Consider the following 23,220-nt stretch of genomic DNA (forward strand, 5'->3'; position numbering starts at 1 on the left):
TTTGCGGCGAGATCAAAGCGTGACGTTACTCTCTCTTCTACACTCTGGTTAACTTAACAGAAGAACAAGCCCAAAGTTGCAACTACCAATATTTACAAGCAATTGCTTGTAATATTACATTATTTTATAACAATAATAATAATAATAATAATAATAATAATAATAATAATAATAATAATAGATTATTATTTAAACCAGTGGTTCTCAAATATTTTCATGAAAATGTTTTGTGCCCAGGGAGCATTTGTGTTCCAAGCATTCCAAAATATTCCACATTTTATTGCAAGAGTTTTTGAAAATAGCAGACCTACAAGCTCACAACGCGTTGCGATGTGACGCGTGGTGAGCTTGTAGATCTGCTATTTTCAAATAGCCGACGCATATATAAGTTCAAAGTTCTCATTGATTGTATGACATTCTGTATAGTAGTGTGTATATCTGCCTGCCTCTTATATTTCATCATGATTTGTGTGCATGGGGTTCTCATCTTAAACAAGCTTAGTGCTTAATGAGGGTTTCCAGTTTAGTAGACCTTGTATTGTGAATTTGTACTTCCATGTACTGTTATGTACTGTCATGTACTATTCTCATGTCTTTCTAAATAAACTACATCAATCAATCAAAACTCATGTGGCCTAATAGTTGCTACTTTTGGGCTTGTTTTCCTAGACCGGGTTCCTTATAGCTCTCTCAAAATCTGGCAACGCTGCTGTGTGATGTCATCTTCATGCGACGCGGTGAGAGAGAGAGTGAAGTTTGTTGTTAAGCTGGATTGAACTTGGAATGAATAATAAAGCCATGATGACAACATCCTCCACCTCCGTCAAACAGGCTTTAAAAAGCAGCTTTGGCTTTGATGCTTTCAGGTCCAAGTTGCAGGAAGATGTGGTTAAAGCAGTCATGAAAGGTAAAGTTAACCAGGCTACACATGATGGCTGGAGGCTAGCAAATGTTAGCTGTCTGGTAGCCTTGGATCAAGACTATCATATAGATGTATTTGATCGATTTTGACATTTTTATATCTAGAGTAAAAGTCAGACTCGATCAAATGCATCTATGATAGTCTTCTTGATCCAAGGCTATCTGTCTAGAGTCGTTCTAGATGACAAGAAGACCCCATTGGAGTCTTGTTATGGCACTGGGGATATTTTCAGTATTTTCAAGTACTCACATGTTTTACTTGAGTGAAAGTATCAATACTGCAATGTAGAAATGCTCTGTTACAAGTAATTAAAAAAAAAAGCTTCATAAAAGCCAAATGCATACGGCATAAAAATGTACTTAAAGTACCACAAGTAGAAAGTACTCATTGTGCAGAATGTCCCCATTCCACAAGTTTTCAAATGTATAAAAATCTCATAATGCATTGTGAGCTTGTAGATCGGCTATTTTCAAATGGCCAGAATGTGTACAGTATATAGGGCTGAAGTGGTTGATGTATGTTTCGTTATAATAATCTAAATCTACAAAGTAACTAGTAACTAAAGTTTTCAAATAACTGTAGTGGAGTAAAAGTACAGTAAACAGTACTTGAGTAAATGTACTTTTAGTTACTTTACACCGCTGAATATTCTGATGTGAATGTACAATAAATGGTGACCGACATTCCCAGCCTCAGCATCAGTCTACTTGAGGATCAGAGGATGTGTTGCAAATTAATTTAATGCAACTTTTTTTCCCTTCTCTTCCTGTTGCAGGAGACAGGGATGTCTTTGTATGTATGCCCACTGGAGCAGGGAAATCCCTCTGCTACCAGCTCCCTGCAGTGTTGGCCAAGGGCATTACTCTTGTTATTTCACCGTTAATTGCACTCATTCAGGTCAGTCTTTGAAAATAAGCTATTCAAATAGATCAGTGGTCCTCAAAGTGCGGTGCAGGCCTGCAGGGACCCTCAGGGTTCCTTGAGGAGGTTCCAATTCCAAATGGACCCTTACAGCAGTGTTTCTCCAACCTTTTCATGTCAAGGACCCCCAAATTGATATATATTTGACCGCGGACCCCCATCCGAAAAGGTTTTGTGCCATGGACCCCCAGAAAGAGAAAATGTATGTTTAAAAAAGTCTAAATTATTCAAACATGTCACATATATCTGCTATTTTTAAATAGTCACGGTAACACATTTATCTGGGGACCCCCCGGAACCCCTCCAAGGACCCCTGCCTTACAGGTCCGTAACTCTGAGAGTGTACAAATGGACCCTTACAGGTCCGTAACTCTGAGAGTGTACAAATGGACCCTTACAGGTCCGTAACTCTTGAGAGAGTACAAATGGAACCCATTTGGTTCCATTTGTACACTCAGAGTTATGGGCGTCTGTGAGATTTAAAAGGTTTGAGAACCACTGAAATAAATGAATCGGTATTATTACCGCTGCTTCCCCTCAGTGTCACTGTCTGATTCGCCCCCCCCCCCCCTGGGTCTAAATAGGACCAAGTTGATCACCTGAGGGAGCTGAACATACCTGCTGCCAGCATCAACTCCAAGCTCCCACCGGCGGAGCGGCATATGATCCTAGCCGACCTGGAGAGCGAGAGTCCCAGGCTGAAGTTGCTCTACATCACCCCAGAGATGGTGGCCTCGGCTTCGTTCCAGCCCTGCCTGAAAGGCCTCTGCTCCCGTGGCCTTCTCTCTTACCTGGCCGTGGACGAGGCTCATTGTGTCTCCCAGTGGGGCCATGATTTCAGGTTGGACTGCAGTTATTTTCTTATAGCGATTTTATTCTAGCGATTGCTTTTGCGATCAATCGAATAATCGTGAAGCACATTAAAAAAATAGTTTTATATTAACAATATATTTCATTGCGCAATTTTGTATACATCAACAATATAGTTGAAAGGCCCTACTCTGTGTGGAGTTTGTGTGTAGTTTTGTGTAGTTAATACCCTCAACAAAAACACGTAGTAATCCTGGTCGCTATGCCGCCTCCCCCATGACAGCCGGGGCGCCTGATGGAGGGGAAGGGAACTGGTTTGAATAACGTGTTCCTTCCACGCGCTACTTCCAACCAGGGAAACTCTCCCCTGTCAGGTGACAAGAAGGTCAGTTGGCTCTCATGCATTGAAGGAGGCATGAGCTCGGCCCTGGGCTCCCTAGGCTGGTGGGGGGAGTGTAGCGCCCAGGATCACTTAGAAAAATTGGCACTGTACCATATAGCAGATCTACAAGTTCACAACATGTTGTGATGCAACGTGTTTTGAGCTTGTAGATTGGCGATTTTCAAAACATTTGTCATTTTTTGAAACTATTCACCTTTAATGACTTCCAAAATACGTATAAATTATTTTATTTTATTATTGATATTTGTTAATACAATTGATTATTAGTTAGATGAATTGTTGCTCTCCTAATTCCAGACCTGACTACCTCAAACTGGGCACACTGCGTGGCCGCTTGCCCGGGGTGACTTGTGTGGCACTGACAGCCACAGCCCCCCAGAAGGTGCAAGAGGACATCGCTAAGTCGTTGAGGCTGAAGTCGCCGCTGACCTTTGCTGCACCAGTGTTCCGCAGTAACTTGCGCTACGACGTGATCTACAGAGAGCTGCTACCGGACGCTTATGCCCACCTCCACGCCTTCATTAAAGACTCACTCAGCAATGGACCCAATGGACCGGTTAGTAATGTGTGCTTTGTGAGTTATATAGCGGCGCTGTTAACTGGATGGGGATGGAACTGTATGCTGATTGCTCTTAGGTGGAGATCACCATGGGGCGTTGGTAAGAACATACATAAACAGCTGTCCAGAACAGTTCTCTTTGTGGTTGCGTGTATATACGTATATATATTATATATATATATATATATATATATATATATATTAGAGATGCGCGGATGGGTTTTTTTGTCATCCAAATCCGCGTTAACAAGTTCATTATCCATCCGCCATCCACCCGCGGTAATTATATCATCCTATTTATAGATCCGCACCAACCGCATCAAATAATTGTTATTTTCCTGACGTTAGTTTTCTTATAAACAATGTTACTCACCACTGTCGCGATGCAGTGACTGTATACAATCCACAACCATGGTAACAACAAGCGCACGTCTTCATTGAGTTACTTTCGCTTTCAACCACTTTGTTGCCATGTCGGCTTTTTATAAGCGACTTTTGGGCTTGTTTGCCACTTGTTTTGTTTTGGGCTTGTTTTCATAGACCTGGCTGCTTATTTCTCTCGCAAGTTGTCGCAACCTGGCAACACTGGCTCGCTGCAAAGCAACATGTAGTGAGCGGCTATTTTGTGCCTGGTGTAAAATGACGTAATATTAAAATACTACAAACGCACACACGGTGAAATTTAGTGCTTTTTAAAAGCTATTATAGGCCTGTAGATTGATATAATTAATTTAATTCCTGCATTATTTCACCCGCGGTTTATCCAATATTAATTAATAATTATATTTGATTGACCCAAATCCACCCAAACTGCGGTTAACTGCGGCAACCGCGGCTAAAACCGCGATCCGCGCATCTCTAATATATATATATACACCAAACTTTTTAATTTCAAGGACCCCCCCATACCTCTCAGCGTTACAAACCTGTAAGGGGTCCATTTGGAACACCCTCAAGGAACCATGGCGGTCCCCTGACCCCACTTTGGTATATATGTCACAGTACGTTTGGAGAACCAGTACGATTGAAGACAGAGCGCTCGTTTTTAGGCACGGGGCTTCGGGGCGATGCGGGGCTTTTCGAGACAGGGTTTATTAGCGAGGCTCCTCCTTCTCCTCCTCCGTGTGTGTGTGTGTGTGTGTGTGTGTGTGTGTCAGGGAGAAACTAAAACAAAAGCCAGCAGAACACAATAAAAGTATCTTAACAGTCCACCTGATTCGAATGCTATCTGCATTGAATGGGGAAATAGGCGAGTTTATTAGACCTTTGAATGGGCGAAATAGGCGACCTACTTACCTACCCATGTTTTATCAGACCATTCATTGGGTGTTATCAAGACATACTAACCTACCAACTGACATGACTTAATAGTTCAGTTTAGGTTTCGCTTTTGGTTTTGGACCCTGACGGAGGCGCGCAGTCACAGGCGAACTGTCACCCCGTGAAGGACCACAGAGGGAGCTAAGGCGACCGAGTTGCCGTCCTGAACGGTGTGACGTTCGCCTGTGCCTACTCAGCGCCGTTTGAGTTATGTACCGATAGGCACAGAATCGTAAATATTGTTGTGCGGACTGCTCCGCCTCCAAGTAGGTCAGTAGCTCCTGAATGAATGGTCTGATAAATCGCGGGTAGGTAGTAGCCTATTTCGCCCATTGAAAGGTCTAATAAACTCGCCTATTTCCCCATTCAATGCATTGATAGCACTCGAAGCCGGTCACACACGCGCGCACGTGTGTGTGTGGTCGCGGCAATTATGCTTGTGCACAAGCCTGGCTTGTGGCTCCCTCTAGTGTTGCTTCTACAGAATTGCTGGGTGGGTGGTAAAAACGAGCGAGCCTTCTTCAATCGTACTGGTTCTCCAATCATACTGTAACATATACACTCTAATCTAATGCATATCATAAATAGTATGTGATGAATGGGGAAAGAATGGACTGCTGTAGCGAGAGCGGATACAAATTACACTTAACACACAAGCAAAAATAGGTAATATGACACATGTCCAATACATGATACAGATTCCCATTTATTTTTTTTACCCAGTTAGACCTGGGGCCGATTCTAAAAATGCCTTCTAAATCCTGACCTAAGTTTTCTGAAAAACTTCAAATATTTATTCAAACATTACAAAAAAATTATGTTGCTATATACTGTACATAGTAACAACAACCCCAAAAGGGGTTCCCATCTTGAAAGGTATAGTTACAAATGCATTTAACCCATCCTAACAGGAGCAGTGTGCGCTTCGGGGGCAGCGCCTCAGGGAGCAGTTAGGGGTTAAAGGGATATTTCACTTTCTCAAACATGTTTGGGGTCATTTTTACGTCTACTCTGGTTTTTGTGAGCACTTCCGACAGTTTTTAAGTTGCTTGATTCAGTATTTATATTTGATATAATTTTTTATCAGACACACCCCCTTTCTATACTAACCCATTGTAACTTCAGTTCAAATTCTATTCTAACCATGATAGATTCATTGAAAACACCCGTCCTTGGTTCTGGTGACTGATATTGTCCTTCTAATATGTGAGAGGGCCGTGTTTTGTCAATTACTTTTTTCAAATATATTATTTTATAAACAATTATTCAAAAAAAAAAACATTAAAAATAAATAAAGTAATTGAAGAAACACAGCCCCTCACGCAATAGAAGGCTAATATCAGTCACCAGAAACGAGGACGGGTGTTTTCGATGAATCTATCCTGGTTAAAATGGAGTTTGAAGTTACAATGGGTTTGTATAGGAAGGGGGCGTGTCTGATAAAATTAATATCAACTAGAAAATGTGCTCCTCGGAGCACAGGTCTCCGCCAGTACTGTTCCTGATTAATCCTGTCTTACCTATTTATATTACATATTGTCACGTGTCACTTGACCAATGTTAGCTTGGCTGATGGAAGCTCACTTCAAAAAATATAAATGATTTTTTGAAGTGACACCTATTTATAGGCTTCTATGTCATCATGCGTCTCGCTAGCCAATCAGAGCATTGGTGACAACAATATTGTCACGTGTCACGCGAAGCTTGACCAATGTTAGCTTGGCTGAGACGGGGGGACACACGGAAGGACAAGAACGAAAACATACTCTCCACCTCTGGCGGAGACAAATATCTACATTACTGAATCAAGCTACTTAAAGAACTGTCTGGATTGCTCACTAAAGCCAGAGTAGACGTTAAAATGCCACCAAACATGTTTGAAAGTGAAATATTCCTTTAAGTGTCTTGCTCAGGGAGGTCTGGAATCAAACCTGGGACTTTTGGCTTCCCAGGCGGACTCTCTAACCATTCAGCTATGGCTGCCTATGACACTGTTTAGATGATACTTCCATCCTTCCTGTCAACTTTTGACAATACTAACATTTAGGAAAGATTTGTCAACAAAGAGTCCCCACCACCATGTATTCAATAATGAATGGAATGTGGAAGGAACAATACAGAGTAGCTTTGGATAGTGTTGATGAGATTTCCACACCATTAACTCCTTACATTGTGTGATGTCTGTAAGCAGGGCTGTGGGATCGTTTACTGTCGTACCAGAGACAACTGTGAAACAGTGGCTTACGAACTGACCAAGTTGGGAGTGCTGTCCAAGCCTTATCATGCAGGTAACATGCATGATACACACACACACACACACACACACACACACACACACACACACACACACACACACACACACACACACACACACACAGGGACTACAGTTATGTTATAACATATTCTCCAAAGTCATTAAAATGTTACAGAACTTCATGTCGGCTAATGGCCTCTACACACTGCCCGACATTTGAAATGGTCGGCGAGTGAACAGATCGTTAAGCATTTCACATTGCACGAGTTTCTCTCTTGAAATCGGGCTAAATATATCGTTGTGATTCTCGCACGATAGATTGGTCGCAGACAGGGGTTCACTGATTACAAGATATTTCACCACGATGTGATCCCGACCCAATACATACATTTGTTTTTATTCCAAACGTCTCACGAAAACGTGAAAGGCTCCCGTGATATATGCGCGAGACCGAGACAGGACGCTAATGATTGACATTAACACATTGAGTGCCAGGGTCTTTTTAAAACAGGGTACAGTCGGTGCCTGGATTTTTAACCATTTTTGAACCTTTTTCAAGTAGTCACAAAATATTTTCAGTGATCACCGTCCTCAAGGTGATCCCCTCATTACACACATAGAGGTCTCGTACAATCGGGGGGAAAAAATTTAAAACATTAGGTAATCCGTTCCATAGTTGCAGCCAGGTGAAAATAGTCGAAAATAGTCAAAAATACATATTTTAGAAAAAAAGTACACAGGAGCCGAGATACAGGCTTTTGAAGTCATAAGTTAACCAGGAAGTGGATTGGAGTCTAAATCTTCGAAAAATGATATCTCCTGGTGCTGAGAAGAAAATAAAATAAAAAAAATAAAAAAGTTTTTTTAATTTTTTTCCCCAAAAACGGTCATAACCCTTTTTGGCACACAACGCATGGCTTCTCAAAAACGGTCCGGACCGTTTTTGGCACTCAATGTGTTAAATAATTCTCAATTTCTCTGTATTTCTCTCTCTCTCTCTCACTCTCCCTCTCTGAAACAAACGTTTCAAAACAAAAGTCAACCAGAGTCCAATTCAGATCAGAAGCAGTGTTGCCGCGTCCGCTTATTATAAGCGAGTTTCTTGTAAAAAAAATATTGGTGGTTGCGTTTCTTTTTAGCTTATTTCCAAAGTGTAGTTGCTTATTTGGCTTTATTTCTTAATGTTGCTTTTTTTCTTTGAAAATAGTTGCGACGCGTTGTGAGCTTGTAGATCGGCTATTTTATTTGTATATAGGTTTAAAATGCTCATGCAGCCTATAGTTTGTTGGGCTTGTTTTTCATTGTTTATTTCTCGCGCAAAACCTGGCAATACTGTTCAGAGATACGTGCGACACACACACACACACACACACACACACACACACACACACACACACACACACACACACACACACACACACACACACACACACACACACACACACACACACACACACACACACACACACACACACACACACAGCTCTCTCTCTCTCTCTCTGTCTGCAAGCCCTATTCCTCAAACAGCCCCATCGTCGTGCAGGCTCGCTCACTCTATCAATCTGTTTATCATGTTTAAACTAATACAGCAGGACTGGACTGTCTGTACGGTAATATTGCGGTTCTATGCGGGAGGACTAGCCACGGTGCGTCTCTGTTGTATTAGACTCAACAGTGAATCATGCTGATAATAAAATAGTTTTCCCACCAGCTACCTCGCTGGCTGGTACTGTGCTTTGATTGGCTGTAGCACGGCTCTCATCGGGTCCGACAAGCCCAAATATCCAACATGGTAGAAAAGTAAAAATTATCGGGAACCGCTCGCCGAGCGCAATTTATCGGGGTGTTTCTTCTCGGAGTACCTTACACACTGCGCGATCAACACCTCGCCGAGGAACGCCCGATCTGGACTGAGATCGGTGGTTTTCTCGGCGATCACCAAAAAATATCCCCGATAGCCATATCGGGTCAAATGTCGGGCAGTGTGTAGAGGATATAAGCGTCATAGAGTGGGTAAGGCGTCATAGACTATTATTTGACTTGATGCACACACAAACACACACGCACACGCACACACACACACACTAGGGCTGGCGAATGAGCTCAGAAATTACATCCACATTTTAGATTATTATATTTTGCATAGAAAATGATGCCCATAAGGTGTAATTCTCTGTTTTGGCTTGTTTAGACACACTGTGATGTATCAAAGACCGGGACGTCTGCTCACCGTAGACATGCTATCTTTTGTTCTTCTAGGTTTGAAGACTGGAGATCGCACAGAGGCCCAGAGCGATTGGATGCAGGGGAACGTGCTGGTCATAGTAGCCACCATCAGCTTTGGTATGGGTGTCGACAAGGCCAATGTCAGGCAAGGCAGCATCTCTAAGGATTTCACTATCAACTCTTTGTCATAAACAAGGATGTCATCGTTGTCGGGGAGAAACCCTGTGTCTCCGTAATTCATCTTTTTACGTTTTCTTCATAAATTAATGGCATATTTTATACTCTTTCGTATGACATGGCCAAAGTAGCGAGGTCAGGTTGAAAGTGGTTAAGTCTGTCTGTGGGTTTTATACATACCGGTATTTAACATATTTAAAAGTAGCGCATGTAAAAAAATAAGAGAACACAGGCTCTTTTTCCCATTTCCTGAAAAGTAATGCTTTGGACAGACAAGGTTTCCACCCGACAGCAACAATATATAAATATAGATTTGTTTGTTGTTGATCTCGTAACACAATTTGGGGTTTTACATCAATTCCACAGGTTTGTAGCTCACTGGAACATTGCCAAGTCCCTGGCCAGTTACTACCAGGAGTCTGGGCGAGCGGGCCGAGACGGGCTGCTGTCGTGCTGTAGAACCTACTATTCCCACAGGGACAAAGAGCAGCTGAACTTCCTGATCCGCAAGGAGATTGGCCGTAAGCAGGTCAGCAGGGATTTTAGCTCACAATTTATTGTCATACAAATTATTGCGATTAATGATGTAATTGTGTTTTTTTTGGCATTGGATCACACTTAGAAATAAAAAAATAAGCCTTTTAGGCTTTGTAAACAGAAGTTGCACAGGGCGGATACGACAAATAGCTTAACCCATTAAAGACCTGAGGCCGATACTACAAATGCCTTCTAAATCAGTTGTTCTCACACTTTCAAGATTTTTCTAAAATGTTCAAAAACAGTAGATGTGTGCCACGCTGCGAGCTTGTATATCTGCTATTTTTGAATATCCAATGCAAAAATCTAAAAAGACACCGATGCTTTCCCGGTTTTAATGGGTTAAATATACAAAGAGATGGCTGACAGTGATCGGTACCAATAATCAACATAAATAATGTGCTATGTGCTATGGCTAAAACAGTCTTATAAAAATTATAAATTTATAATTTCAATTCAAAGATAGCTAAAATAGTGAGCTTGTAGATAGGCTATTCTCACCGTTTTTCAGTAGATTAATTTACGATTATGCAAAAATAATTTTGATGATCTCAAATAATATAATTTGTTGTTGTGAATGGTTTAAACTCCTCTGTAGAAAAAGCGTGGCTCTGGAAAGGGGACAGATAAATCAGCCAAGGAGACGGATAAATCAGCCATCACAGACTTTGAAGCCATGGTGTCCTATTGTCAACAAGAAGGGTAAGTGATCGATGCAACGCATGCATACACGCACACAAATACGCACGCACGCACATACGCACGCACGCACACCAGAGGCTAGATTCACCACATTTATTTGAACAAAATCAGTGTCACTCAGTATTGCAGTGATTTTTCTACAACGTTTGTGTTAAAAGTCATTGTGGTGTCCTTTTTATAGAGAAAATATATACTTAAAACTAGAAAAACTTTATTGTATCGTATTATTGTATATTTTTGTATATATATGTATATCCATAGCCAGTTGCTCCCCATCTGTACAGCAGAGGGCAGTGTTTCTTTATTTTAGTTGTGTTTGTTTTGCCGAATCTAAAGGAAGTTTGGCCCCTTCAGCAAGAATTTATCAAATCTAAGCACAACTGCCACATGCATGGAGAATGTAACAGAGCAGAGGTTTAAGAAGGCAGGCTAACTTCACTTTCTATCAGTTCTGTTGCCATCTAGGCAGCGTTGTTAACTTTACACTCGCATGATTTAATTTCTTACATACCGTAAATGGGTATTTAAGAGGAACAGTCGTAGGTCTCGGTTCCTCAACATTGTAGCAACAAGACAAAATGGCAATAAAAATGTGTTTTATTTTTTTCTGACGTTCAACCACATTGACGGAACACGAAAAAACATAAAAGACAAAGCACATAAGCAATAGTAATAATACAGTAAAAATGAAATATACAGTATACAGTAATAATGGCACACTGTGAGCTTCCTATTGTTGTTTTGCACACGATTCATGTGATAGTCCTTGTATTTGCCTGTACTATTCAAAACCGCTCCTGGCGGTGCATTGAGATGGCCGTGTGCCTTTCTCAGGTGGAAGGCATCGTTGTTATTGGCCGGCCTACAGAGCCCAGGGATGCTCTGGGGAATGTTGCTACTCCTGAATGCCTGGAAGTGTTTAGTGGGTGTGTTTGGCAGCCTGTGTTAACACACCCTCCCAAAGTGTTTTGTCAGCAGCCATTGTTCAAGCCTTGGGCCCCTCCTAATAGACACATCTTCACAACCCCTGTATGAGGGCCTCATGCCTTATTATAGTGCCTAGAGGCACTAGAAGGCTCCCTGTGAAGTATGTTAAGTACGTTACAGTTAACTTTCTCTACTAGAGCAGTAGAGAGAGTCTGTCTGTTCGGAGGACCTGTCTAGAATGTGAACCACTCCTTTGCAGGGTCCTCGTCCTTTGGCGAATCGAATGCTGATCTGAATGGATGTTCCTCATGCTGCGTTAGGAAAGGGAAAGGGAAGTATTGTATCGTCGTCCCAGCGGGAGGGGAAATGACTTTTCTGCATTCCCCCAGTAGATGACTTGCTCAGATTAGATGGCAGTAGTTCAGACGTAGGGCGCCTTGGTTTTGGTCCTGCGTTGGCAGCAGCAATATACACAGGTCAGCAATGTAAAGAGCACCACCACCACTGGAAGAGAAGCACATGAACCATAGAAATAAAAGCATAGAACAGAACAGCTTACATTGATAGCGGCGCTGTGCTACGGATGTGTTTGTTTGTTCAGTATGAACAAACAAAGGTTATGGTATCCTTAGCCATAAACATCACCAGGTTGCCCCAGTAAAGCAGGTGGCTGTGAACAGAACACTGATGTAGGGCGCTTATGACCTATCTATACTTTTATGCTATGACATGAACAGTAGTTATTGTTATCAATCAGTCATTTCAGATGCATCTGTACTTGTTGTTGCCCCCCCCCCCCCCCCCCCCAAATTAGACCAGAGGGACATTTAAGTTCGACTAGTTTTCAATGCCAGGGGTCTAATTACACACAAACTTTAGAATTTTCCAAAGGTAAATATATTGCATATTTGAAATGAGAAAACAAAACACACGAAAGCTTGTAGAAAAATGTTTAACTTGAATTTTCACCCACGAATGTCAATGTGTAGATATATATTTACATAAATACATGACGGCTGTAAACTTGTAATCCAATATTTACTGCATTTTCTTTCTCTTTTTTTTACGTTAGTGACAGTCCATTTTTCAGTACAACCACAACTCAGCGATTACGACCTCTCGAATCGGTCACTGCAACTTCACAAATGTGCTCTTTCGCATCACAAAGTGGTGACTTTCGCAACACTTATGTGGTATATGGACAGTGCGCAAGTCAAAACATATTAAGAAATGATACTATACTAATCTAAAAGTCAGTTTACTAAAGTAAGAGAATCATGAATGTGTTGTGAGCCAGCCTGCCATCTGCTACTCAGAGTGTGACTGGTGAAATTGCTATATTCTAACGCAGCAACAGCTGCAGCTGAGCCAAATGGTCATTGTGTTGCTCTTATTTTAGTACATACCTTATATGGCTATTTAGACAACTATAAGAACGTTGTGAGATGTTTGTTTGGGATGGTGGTTGTGCCCAGAGGGGGCTGCAGGAGAGGGCTCTGCCCTGGAGTCTATGATGATGCTGTACTTGAATGAATAAATGACCATGGAACTTGAGAACCCTGACGTCTTCTCTTCTATTCTCCTCCATATTATTACCACCAACAAGCCTGCTAACCTGCAGTTAATGCCTCAAATACACGACATATTTGGCGGGCCAGCTCCATCGTTGTGCATACTTTTGCGAGTGTGTGCTTCGTTTAAAGAACCTGTGTGTTTTGGGGTGACCGCGGGTGCGGGCCTGTGAGGAGAATCGGACCCGTGGATGTCTTCCTACGACGGAGGAGGACCACCGCGGAGCGACCATGGGGACGTCAGCGCGACCTGGATTTCTACTATGGTGGAGGACCTCACGACGGCTACGCTGTGATGACTACCGCTCGTGGCCGGATCTCGGATGGCTGCGGGAAACATCTACTCTTCTCATGGTGGTTGCGAGCGGAGCGCTTTGGCTGTGGAGACGGCGGGGCGGAGATCTTGCTGGTCGCAGTTCTCCGTGGGGGGAGGTGGTGTGAACAGCGGCTATCTTTTTGGCTGGAGGACAATGACGTGCGTGGACATTGAGCTAGAGGCGACGAAAGCAGCATTATCGGATGGGAACAACTAACAATGCAGGAGAGAGGTTGTATTTAGTGATAAAGTGATTTAAACTACGGAGCGTTATTTTTGTTGCCGTGCGTAAAAGTGTGAAGTGAGGATTTTGTTATTCTGGTCTCTAGGGTTAAATGTGGAGTTTTTGAGGGCGATTCCCTTATGTTTTTTGTTTTTTATTTGCGCGAGGAGTTTGCGACAACAGCTGAACCTATCATATTAGGGTGGGCGTGTGTTATGGTCCCTTTCCAGGTAAAGGAGACATTCGTTCATACCACAGGATGTTATGGTTTGCTGTGCACATTTTATTCTAGAGTTTAAAGACAACAGAAAGGCCTGCACACTGATTGGAGGGGAAATGCATACTGGATGCGACGTGAGGGGGTGTCTCTGACAAACTAATAAGGCTATAAAAAGTTTGGTCTTGAGATATTTGATTCCCTTATGTTAAGTAAGCGACTGAGATTGATAATGAGCGGCGAAGGGGGCTAAGAGCGACGGCAGACAGAAGGAGAGATCGAGGCGCTGAAGTGCATATTGATGTATTTTCTCTGAGAATAAGATTTTATTTTTATTCTGAAATTTGATGTAAACCACTTTATGACTATTGTGTAATTTTAGTGCCTGTATCTAAGTTGTTCTATCTGATGTGATGTTTGATGTTAATTCTTCCTAAATGTCCTTTTGTTTAAACTTCCAGTCACTGGTCATGGGGGGTGTAAGTGGAAAGAAGGTTATTTTTTGATGTTTTCTCTTGCAAACTGTTTATTCAATATACCTGGTTGCGAAAGAAGTTTGATTCTTTCGTGGGGGGAAGTTGTGTGGTATATGGACAGTGCGCAAGTCAAAACATATTAAGAAATGATACTATACTAATCTAAAAGTCAGTTTACTAAAGTAAGAGAATCATGAATGTGTTGTGAGCCAGCCTGCCATCTGCTACTCAGAGTGTGACTGGTGAAATTGCTATATTCTAACGCAGCAACAGCTGCAGCTGAGCCAAATGGTCATTGTGTTGCTCTTATTTTAGTACATACCTTATATGGCTATTTAGACAACTATAAGAACGTTGTGAGATGTTTGTTTGGGATGGTGGTTGTGCCCAGAGGGGGCTGCAGGAGAGGGCTCTGCCCTGGAGTCTATGATGATGCTGTACTTGAATGAATAAATGACCATGGAACTTGAGAACCCTGACGTCTTCTCTTCTATTCTCCTCCATATTATTACCACCAACAAGCCTGCTAACCTGCAGTTAATGCCTCAAATACACGACACTTATTAATTGTGTTGCAAAACATGCACTTGTTGTGGAATTCAGTGGAAATGATAGAGCACTCTCACTTCCACCACGGCAACTGTCACTTCAACAGCTAGCTACAAATTCAAGTTTTGCAACACATCACATTTATTGCAATAAGTTGCAAAAGTCAAGGCATGCAGATTCGTCACTTGCGAGAGAGCATTTGTGAAGTTGGAAAGTAAAAAAGAAGAAATGTTGGATTACAAGTTTGCAACTGTCATTGAATGTACAAATATCAATATACACATTGACATTTGTGAATCATGACATCATGACTAAAATAATTTGGGGGTGGGTGGAGACCAAATTGTGAGTATACTCTTGCAACATAAAGTTACTATTTTACCTTGATAGATACTTCATAATAATTGCATTTAATCACTGACACCTGTGTAAGTAGAGAACCGCGGCAAAGGCAATGCAACCATTGGCAGAAATCATGATGTAGACTGAACTCACAGATGAAGGTCAGAATGATGACGAAGCCTGCCTTGTCCAAAGGGTCGGCGGTGGGCAGATTTTGCAGTTTAGTCCAGAGTCTGTTCCAGAAACTTAACGCCTGGTCTTTGGCATCCATTTCTGTTGGGGCAGAGAGAGTATAGCACTGGCTGAGCAAGGCTTTCACAATCTGTTTGTTTTGATTAGAGCTGGTCTCTAATCAAAACAAATGTGAAATATGGCTGGGCATGACCAATCAAATATAATATTTTTGAATATTCTTTTTATTAATATCCATATATTGTGCATGTCGTTTCATCATGACACAAGCTTCCTGGCCTGCGACCAGCTCACCCAGTTGGCTGAGATAACTGTGGTACATGCACACAAGTTAGTACTGTACTGCACTGCACTGTTTGTAAGTGCTGGTTGTTTATCCTGGAAGGGGTAGCTGTTCCTAATGAGCTGCTGGGCAAACAAAAAAATAACCCAGTGGTTTTCAAAGGTCCCCCCCATAACTCTGAGAGTGTACAAACGGAACCAAATGGTCCAAATGGACCCCAAACGGAACACCCTTTGAATAGGCTTTTTATTTCTGGTTGCCCACTGTAAAATTCTCAGGGCCCTATTTTGACAACGCTACTTAACGCCTGGCGCAAGGTCTTGCTGTTTTCAGGTCACTATTTTTGTAATTTAGCATTTTTTTAACACAAATCCTTTATTCTGGGGCTCCCTGGCACAAAATATTTCAGATGGGGGTCCGTGGCCAAATACACATCAGTTTGGGGGTCCTTGACATGAAAACGTTTTTAGAACCACTGCTCTAGAATGCCCGCGCCGAGTGCAACGTGCTGAATAGCCCTGAATTAGTCCTGGGTGTGGAATTTCTATTAATAAAACCAATCAGAGTTTCAGCGGAGATCCTTGGTGGCGGAGATCCGAAGACTTTTCTTCAGTAGCGATGTCCTGCATTAAGTGAAAGCACACAAGCTTAAAATTTTGCAGCCTAATAATGTGATATAATGGAGATGCAGGGGGAAACAGAATATCTCTACTCACTAAAGTGATACATGATGGAAACAAGAGTTAAGTTGATGTGCCGCTGCCATCACGATCACTGTAGCCCAATGTCTGCTCATGCCTAAGAGATGTGATATCTTGACATTTTGATATTAACATGACCATTCTCAGGTAATGTTTTTAAACTGCATATGAAAGCATGAGCCAGTGGGAACGTGCTTCTCTCTCTCTCTCTCTCTCTCTCCCGAAATCATATTTGATACACTGAATTAACAACGCAAAACGAACGGTGTGGTTAGGAACGAACGCAGAACGCAGCCCAACTGGTGATACAAACACAATTGACACAAGGAATTAGCAGTCACACTTTTGCGGCTTACAGAAACATTTGGATCACAGGTATTAGTTGAGAATTAGGTGTGAGTAAGTGTATCCATGCACACTCTCTCTCTGAACTCGACTTGGATACGTAATAATGACAGGTGGAGGCTTTGATTCATGACATTCTTACATGAGGAGGTATTTGAGGATATTTTATCAGCTGAAATAAACTGCTTATTGAAATCAACTGCATGAAAATGTCTCTACCTCTGTCTCTCCCCTCTCTTTCTTTCCTCGCTCGTCTCCAAAGACGGATACATAATATGCCTGATTTGGTTGCACAAGCCGTGGTGCTGCTCCAAAAATATCTGATCTCCAAGCTCACAAGGCATTGTGCTGTGACCCGTTGTGAGCTTGTAGATCATATATTTTCGGTGCACACGGCTGCGCCACGCAACCACATAAGCTCTTTCCATCACTGCTCGTCTGTCGAGCAATTTTTTTTTGTTTCATTTCCTGGATTCCTATCGACACAAACCAGGCGCTATTCCTGTGCGTCTTGGCAAAGATATCATAGCGTTGGCACTAAGTTTAGTTTTAGCGCCTTCCGGGAAGATAGGGCATGGAAATGTTTTACTCTGAGAATGTACAAATGTAACCAAGTGAACCCGTAAGGTTCCATTTGTACACTCTCAGAGTTATAGACCTGTACGTGTCCATATTTATTTCATCAATAATTTAGCTTGGGACACCTCGGACCCCCTCAAGAACCCATGGGGGGTCCCCAGACAAACTAAGTTAAGTAAAAAAGATGCATCCTGTTCTCTTTTTTACTTGGGCAGAATAAAAGACTCTTCGGACCTTTCTTCATCTTAGTGTGCGTCATTGTATTTATATATGTAAATGTGTTATTTCAATGGGTGGAGTGAGAGTTAATGCATCAGTGTTGACTGTTCTCCTGTCAGCTGAGTGTACTTTGCAGTAGATTCAAACAACCTTGGGTGTGACAGCTATTTTGCTGCCAGGACAGGATCCTGGTCCGGTAGATTACCTCCCTTGGCTCTGGAGGCCACTTGGGAAATGGAAGGTTACCGATTCGATCCCCGGCTCCCCCTGTGTTAGTGTCGAAGTGCCCTTGAACAAGACGCTGAACCCCCAACTGCTCCCCATGAGCAGGTTGGTACCTTGCCTGGTTTCCCCCGCCACCGTCTGTGTGTGACTGGGTGAATGTAATGTACATTGTAAAGCGCTTTGGATAAAGGTGCTATATAAATGCACCATTTACCTTTTTTTTCCTTTATTCAGTATAACCTTTTTTTTTTTTTATTAAGACCTAGATCTGCTGGACTGTTAAAGGGATAGTTCACCCCCAAAATGTTTATATCGATTAGTTACCCCATGGAGATATTTTCTTCGTTTTTGTCAAGCCAATAATTTGACCAGTAGCGGTTCCAGTTGGAGACACAATGAGTGTCCTTTGTGTCTCCTACCGGAACCGCTGCCTACCGGTCCGCTGGTCATCAAATTATTGGCTTAGGAATGCGACAAAAATATATATATCCATGAATTCAAGTCTCTATGGGGTGACTAATTGATAGAAAAACTTGTTTTTTTTGGGTGAACTATCCCTTTAAAGTTGGTGCATACTGCATTAGCTAGGGTGACCAGATGTCCGGGATTGTCCCGCTTACAATCTGCGTGTCCAGAGAAATATCTCTAAAACACCAATATGTCCCAGTTTTCAACATTCACCACGACATTGCCCCAGTCCACTGTTGGAGCATTACAAACTGCAAGCAAAAGTCTGTTTAAAGCCGCGGTGATTAAAGGGCAAGACCACTTTGGTAGAGGTTTGGGTTGTGTAGTTACCTTGCCATGATGTAACTCCAAAGGTGGGCAAGAAATACAAAATAATTGCTCCATTGATTAGAAATTGATAATTCAAAATATGCTCCTCATTGACTTACATTGTACGGTAAAACTGCTCTCAATGTCACTCTTTTAGCACAAAAACGAACGCAAACAAAGTTTATTGAGACAATATAGAACATCACCAAACCCAGTACTGTTGTTTTTTTTAATAAAAATGTCAACTTCCTGTTGATTTTGCCATTTTTAATAAGTAGAAAACCCGGACAGGATCGGCGGATCCGGATCCAGATCTTCAAATAGTAAAATCAACAGGAAGTTGACATTTTTATTAAAAAAACAAACAGTACTGGGTTTGGTGATGCTCTATATTGTCTGAATCAGCTTTGTTTGGGTTCATTTATGTGCTAAAAGAGTGACTTTGAGAGCTGTTTTACCGTACAATGTAAGTCAATGAGGAGCATATTTTGAATTATCAATTTCTAATCAATGGAGCAATTATTTTTGATTTCTTGCCCACCTTGGAGTTACATCATGGCAAGGTAACTACACAACCCAAACCTCTACTAAAGTGGTCTTACCCTTTAATCGCTCATTGCTTAACACTTTACCTGCCAATCACGAGTATAACCGTTGATGAAAAATACACCCGTTTACTGCCATGGAAATCCATCCACGAGTATAACCGTTTTTCAAAAAAAAAAAAAAAAAAGTTTTTTTTTTTTTCAATTTATCCACACAGAACCAGAGATATCACGATCCAAAGATTTCTAGCTCCATTCACTCCTTGGTTAACTTATTACTTTAAAATCCTGTATCTCGGCTCCTAAAAATTCAAAATTTAAACACTGGCACTGGGGGAAGTAAAATTAAAAAAACCCTCTGGCAGGGAATGTGTTAAAGGAGGAGTTCACCCCAAAAATGACTTATTTTCTATCAGTTACACACCCCATGAAGCCTTGATTTCATGGATTTATTTTAGTTTTTGTGGCATTCCTAAGCCAATAATTTGATTACCGGGTGTATTTCCGGTAGGAGACACAAATAATCTACTTTGTGTCTCCTACCGGATACATTAGCCGGTAGGAGACGGGAATCAAATTATTAGCTTAGGAATGCGACAAAAACAAAAAAGAATCCATGGATTCAAGGCTTCATAGGGTGTGCAATTGATAGAAAATAAGTCATTTTTTGGGTGAACTCCTCCTTTAACAAAAGGTGACTGGGATGGACAAGTGGGCAATTCACACCCTCAACACCCCAGTAGGCTTACTAGGCTACACACAAACGTGAGTCACCAAAAAAAGTTCTGTCTCCTTGCATTTGAGAGAGATTTAACGCAATGTTTGAACTATATTAGATTATAGACATTTTCAAGTGTAAGCCCCATTGTCTCATGGCTGCTCATACTATAATCGATGGAGGACGTGGGCTTTTGTTTGCACTTGTTTGAACATTATTTGAGTTGTCAACGTTGACTGTTGTAATCGCAAGTTTGAAATGACTCAATAATTTCATGTTCGCATCGATCTGCCTATAATGCTGTCAAACCTACAGTGCTTCTTTGATAATTAATCATTTGTATCTGCAATAGCCAGGCCTACCTGTTGTGATCATCTTTGTAATGAAAACCATACATTGATAATAGTTGCATATTGTAGCCTATTTTATTCACACTTTATATTTCTTGAATTACGGTGGCAACTGGCAATAGCTATTTGGCCTATAGGCCTGTGTTGAACTGAACATTTGTTATTACGGTGTGTAAAATACTCACAGAAATAAGTGCAGAAATGGGTACCGAATTTGGTACTGTATCGATTCAAAGGGGAACGGTACTCATCCCTACCTACTCATAGCATGAGTGTTCTTTTGTAAAACCCTTTCCCCCTTGTTGGCCAGCATTCTAATGCCCTGGTTCTAATTCCTGATAATACAAGGATTTTTTAAAACAACTGTAACAAGTTAGTCTAATCCCATTTAGTTTTGCTTGTCATCAAGAGAATGAGAACCGTGTCCCTGGCAATCAATGACTGTACCCCAGTTGATGATGCCAGGCTATTTATTGATAACAGACTTGATTCTTTCCCGCTAAAGCTGAAGCACCCACACACAACACAGTGTTTTATATAGTGTACATATTACGTTTATAACGCTACGGTCTACTTCAGGTCTTGTCTGCAAAAGTGTTTATTTTTTCTCACTCATCACTTCTTTCTACACCTATTACATTCCCCAAGGCAGACTTGCATCCTGTTAAATCATTGACAGGTGTGACTGTTGTTGTGGTGATGGGATTAGGTCCCACAGTGAGTGGATTCACTTCTTTCAGGGTTACGTGGTTAACAGGATCTTTAACCACATGAACCCTAGCACCCTAGTGTCCCTATTCTGGGGTGAGAACATTAGGCAAAAATAGCCGATCTACAAGCTCACAGCACGTCACTTTGCGGTGCGTTGTGAGCTCATAGATAGGCTATTTTCAGCAAAGAGATTTGGTGTAAAGAGATTTGGTGTAGAGGGAAATACTACTGGGCCTTAAGTTAAAGTGGTTAACAGCTAGTCTTCCCTCAGCAAGAAATGAATAAGAAACTCATCGCACATCCGGCTGCAGCATAATGACTAACCCCTCTAGACTGTGTAGTTATTGTCACTATTTTACACCTAACAAGGCTGTGTATATCTACTACGGAAAAGCACATGTTGACATTCTTTGCATTCTTCAGTCTCTTTCACTCACCCTGCACATAATACAGACACGCTATCGCTATGACTTCACTCACCTGAAAGTTGCGTTGTGCTGAGTAAACTAAGTCCAGGCTGAATATAAAATTATGATAATAATCACATTAGCGCTCTGAGAGCTGAGCGGACCAGTTGGTTGAAGACGAGACGGAACAAGTGTCTCTGTTACCTGAGGGATTGAGACTGTGTGAGATTGAGCGCATGCAGCCTCCTCAGCAGAGTGGGAGTGTATGTTGTTGGGTTGAGCGACGCGTGTGTGTTTGTTGTTGACTGAGCCAGCGGTGTGGGTGTGTCAGACAGAGAGAGAGGAGGAGTTGTCCTGAATGAGGTCCAGCCCAGAGCCTAGCAGTCAGTCCAAGATTAGGGTCAGCAGGGATAAGTCCTCAGGTATTGATGGTACTTACAGTAGCGTATAAACTCAAAGAAAGAGAAACAATGAGAGAGGCTCGGCTATAAAAACACTTTGCCGTTCTAGTGTCTTGTGTTTGTTTTCCTGGGACTCACCGGGTCAAGAATGTCATTACACAAAGTTACAAAACAGACTGAGATAGAACCTTTCCAGTCCTGTTCCTATTTTTCAGGAACCGGTTTTACTTTCTCTCGGCGTTTACCAGTCTCTTCAGGTTTAGTTGTCCTGGAGTGTTATAGTTGTGAAACACAGTGCTTAGATGTCTCTGCTCAGAAAGGACCCCTGCCGTGGTTCTGTGAAGTCTGGACTGTTATTAGGCCATTTTCTGTCTTTATGTCCTCCTTGAGAATGACCGTTGCTTCAGAGTGTGTGTCTCTCTCTCTGTCTCTCTCTCTGTCTTTCTCTCCCCTCCTCCCATGATATAACTGCCCACCCCCTTTTGATAGTTGTGAAGAGTGGGTTTTCATTTCATGTGTTAATGTAGAAGGGGGGGGCTTCTAAAAGCAGGCTATGCCCCACAGAGGTCGTCTGTGTTTGTGACTGCATGTGGTTGTGTGTGTCGCGTGAATACAAGCCATTACATAATAGTGGATCAGATACAAGTGGTGAGAGGGATCACAACAATCCTATGTAGAGTCAAAACGCAACAAAGCAAAGGCCCTGTCATCCCATTTGAAATGAATGGCAACGCTGTGTCCAAAAGCCTGATATCACTTCTATCTGAAAAAAAAAAAATGTGTCCGGTGAATTGACTTTGATAGCTTCTTGGTATCAATGAAACCCACAGATCCACATTAGTGATTTTTCATAAATGACCCAAAAGAGCAGAAAATAATTTTGGTGCCACTTAAGCCCCATTTGATATCCATTATATTTTTAAATAGCACTTTTGAAAATGTTTTGAAAACTTTCACCTACATAATGAAATACCCAAAATAGGGACATTGAAATTCAAAGTGGTTAATTTGAAGCCAGAGCTTCAAGTTTGTTTTTCTTATTCAGTATTTGCCGAGAGCTTGTCAGACACTCGCCACCCTTTTGTCCTCATCAGACAAGTTCCTCTGAATGCTATGAAGGGGTGTGGAGTTAAAAACGGCTTCATATATCTGTGTGGCAGGCAGTATACAGTGCTGGTATATTATTTGACTTGATACTGTATGTGCTTGCTTATTTTTTTTCAAAAAACTATTTACTAATTTCGCACAGTACTATGATTATCAGAAGTGCGTTTTGATTATGTAGGAGCCTCATTTGACTTATTTGATGACAGTC

The 23,220-nt window shown here is 41.7% G+C and overlaps 1 protein-coding gene and 1 long non-coding RNA gene across 4 annotated transcripts in view; one reads left to right on the plus strand and one right to left on the minus strand.

Moving 5' to 3' along the window:
* The first annotated feature begins 745 nt into the window (after nt 1-745).
* recql5 (RecQ helicase-like 5) overlaps nt 746-23,220 on the plus strand; it is a 37,893-nt gene continuing 15,418 nt past the window's right edge. The window contains exons 1-8 of one of the 3 annotated variants that reach the window (XM_080446865.1): nt 746-907; nt 1,698-1,819; nt 2,428-2,684; nt 3,354-3,612; nt 7,124-7,223; nt 9,449-9,560; nt 9,959-10,121; nt 10,728-10,831. In XM_080446865.1, the coding sequence (XP_080302991.1) occupies nt 784-907; nt 1,698-1,819; nt 2,428-2,684; nt 3,354-3,612; nt 7,124-7,223; nt 9,449-9,560; nt 9,959-10,121; nt 10,728-10,831 (1,241 nt within the window). In that variant the 5' untranslated portion in view covers nt 746-783. The remainder of the gene's footprint in view (nt 908-1,697; nt 1,820-2,427; nt 2,685-3,353; nt 3,613-7,123; nt 7,224-9,448; nt 9,561-9,958; nt 10,122-10,727; nt 10,832-23,220) is intronic. The other 2 variants (XM_080446866.1, XM_080446867.1) reach the window with 2 other exon arrangements.
* Nucleotides 11,411-21,936, minus strand: LOC308098491. Its single transcript, XR_013934297.1, has 3 exons — nt 21,578-21,936; nt 15,606-15,725; nt 11,411-12,262 (listed from the first exon to the last, which is right to left on the minus strand). It is a non-coding gene; the product is annotated as an uncharacterized lncRNA (long non-coding RNA).

The sequence above is a fragment of the Gymnoscopelus braueri genome (assembly GCF_963280865.1).
Source record: "Gymnoscopelus braueri genome assembly, chromosome: 13".
NCBI classification, from domain to species: domain Eukaryota; kingdom Metazoa; phylum Chordata; class Actinopteri; order Myctophiformes; family Myctophidae; genus Gymnoscopelus; species Gymnoscopelus braueri.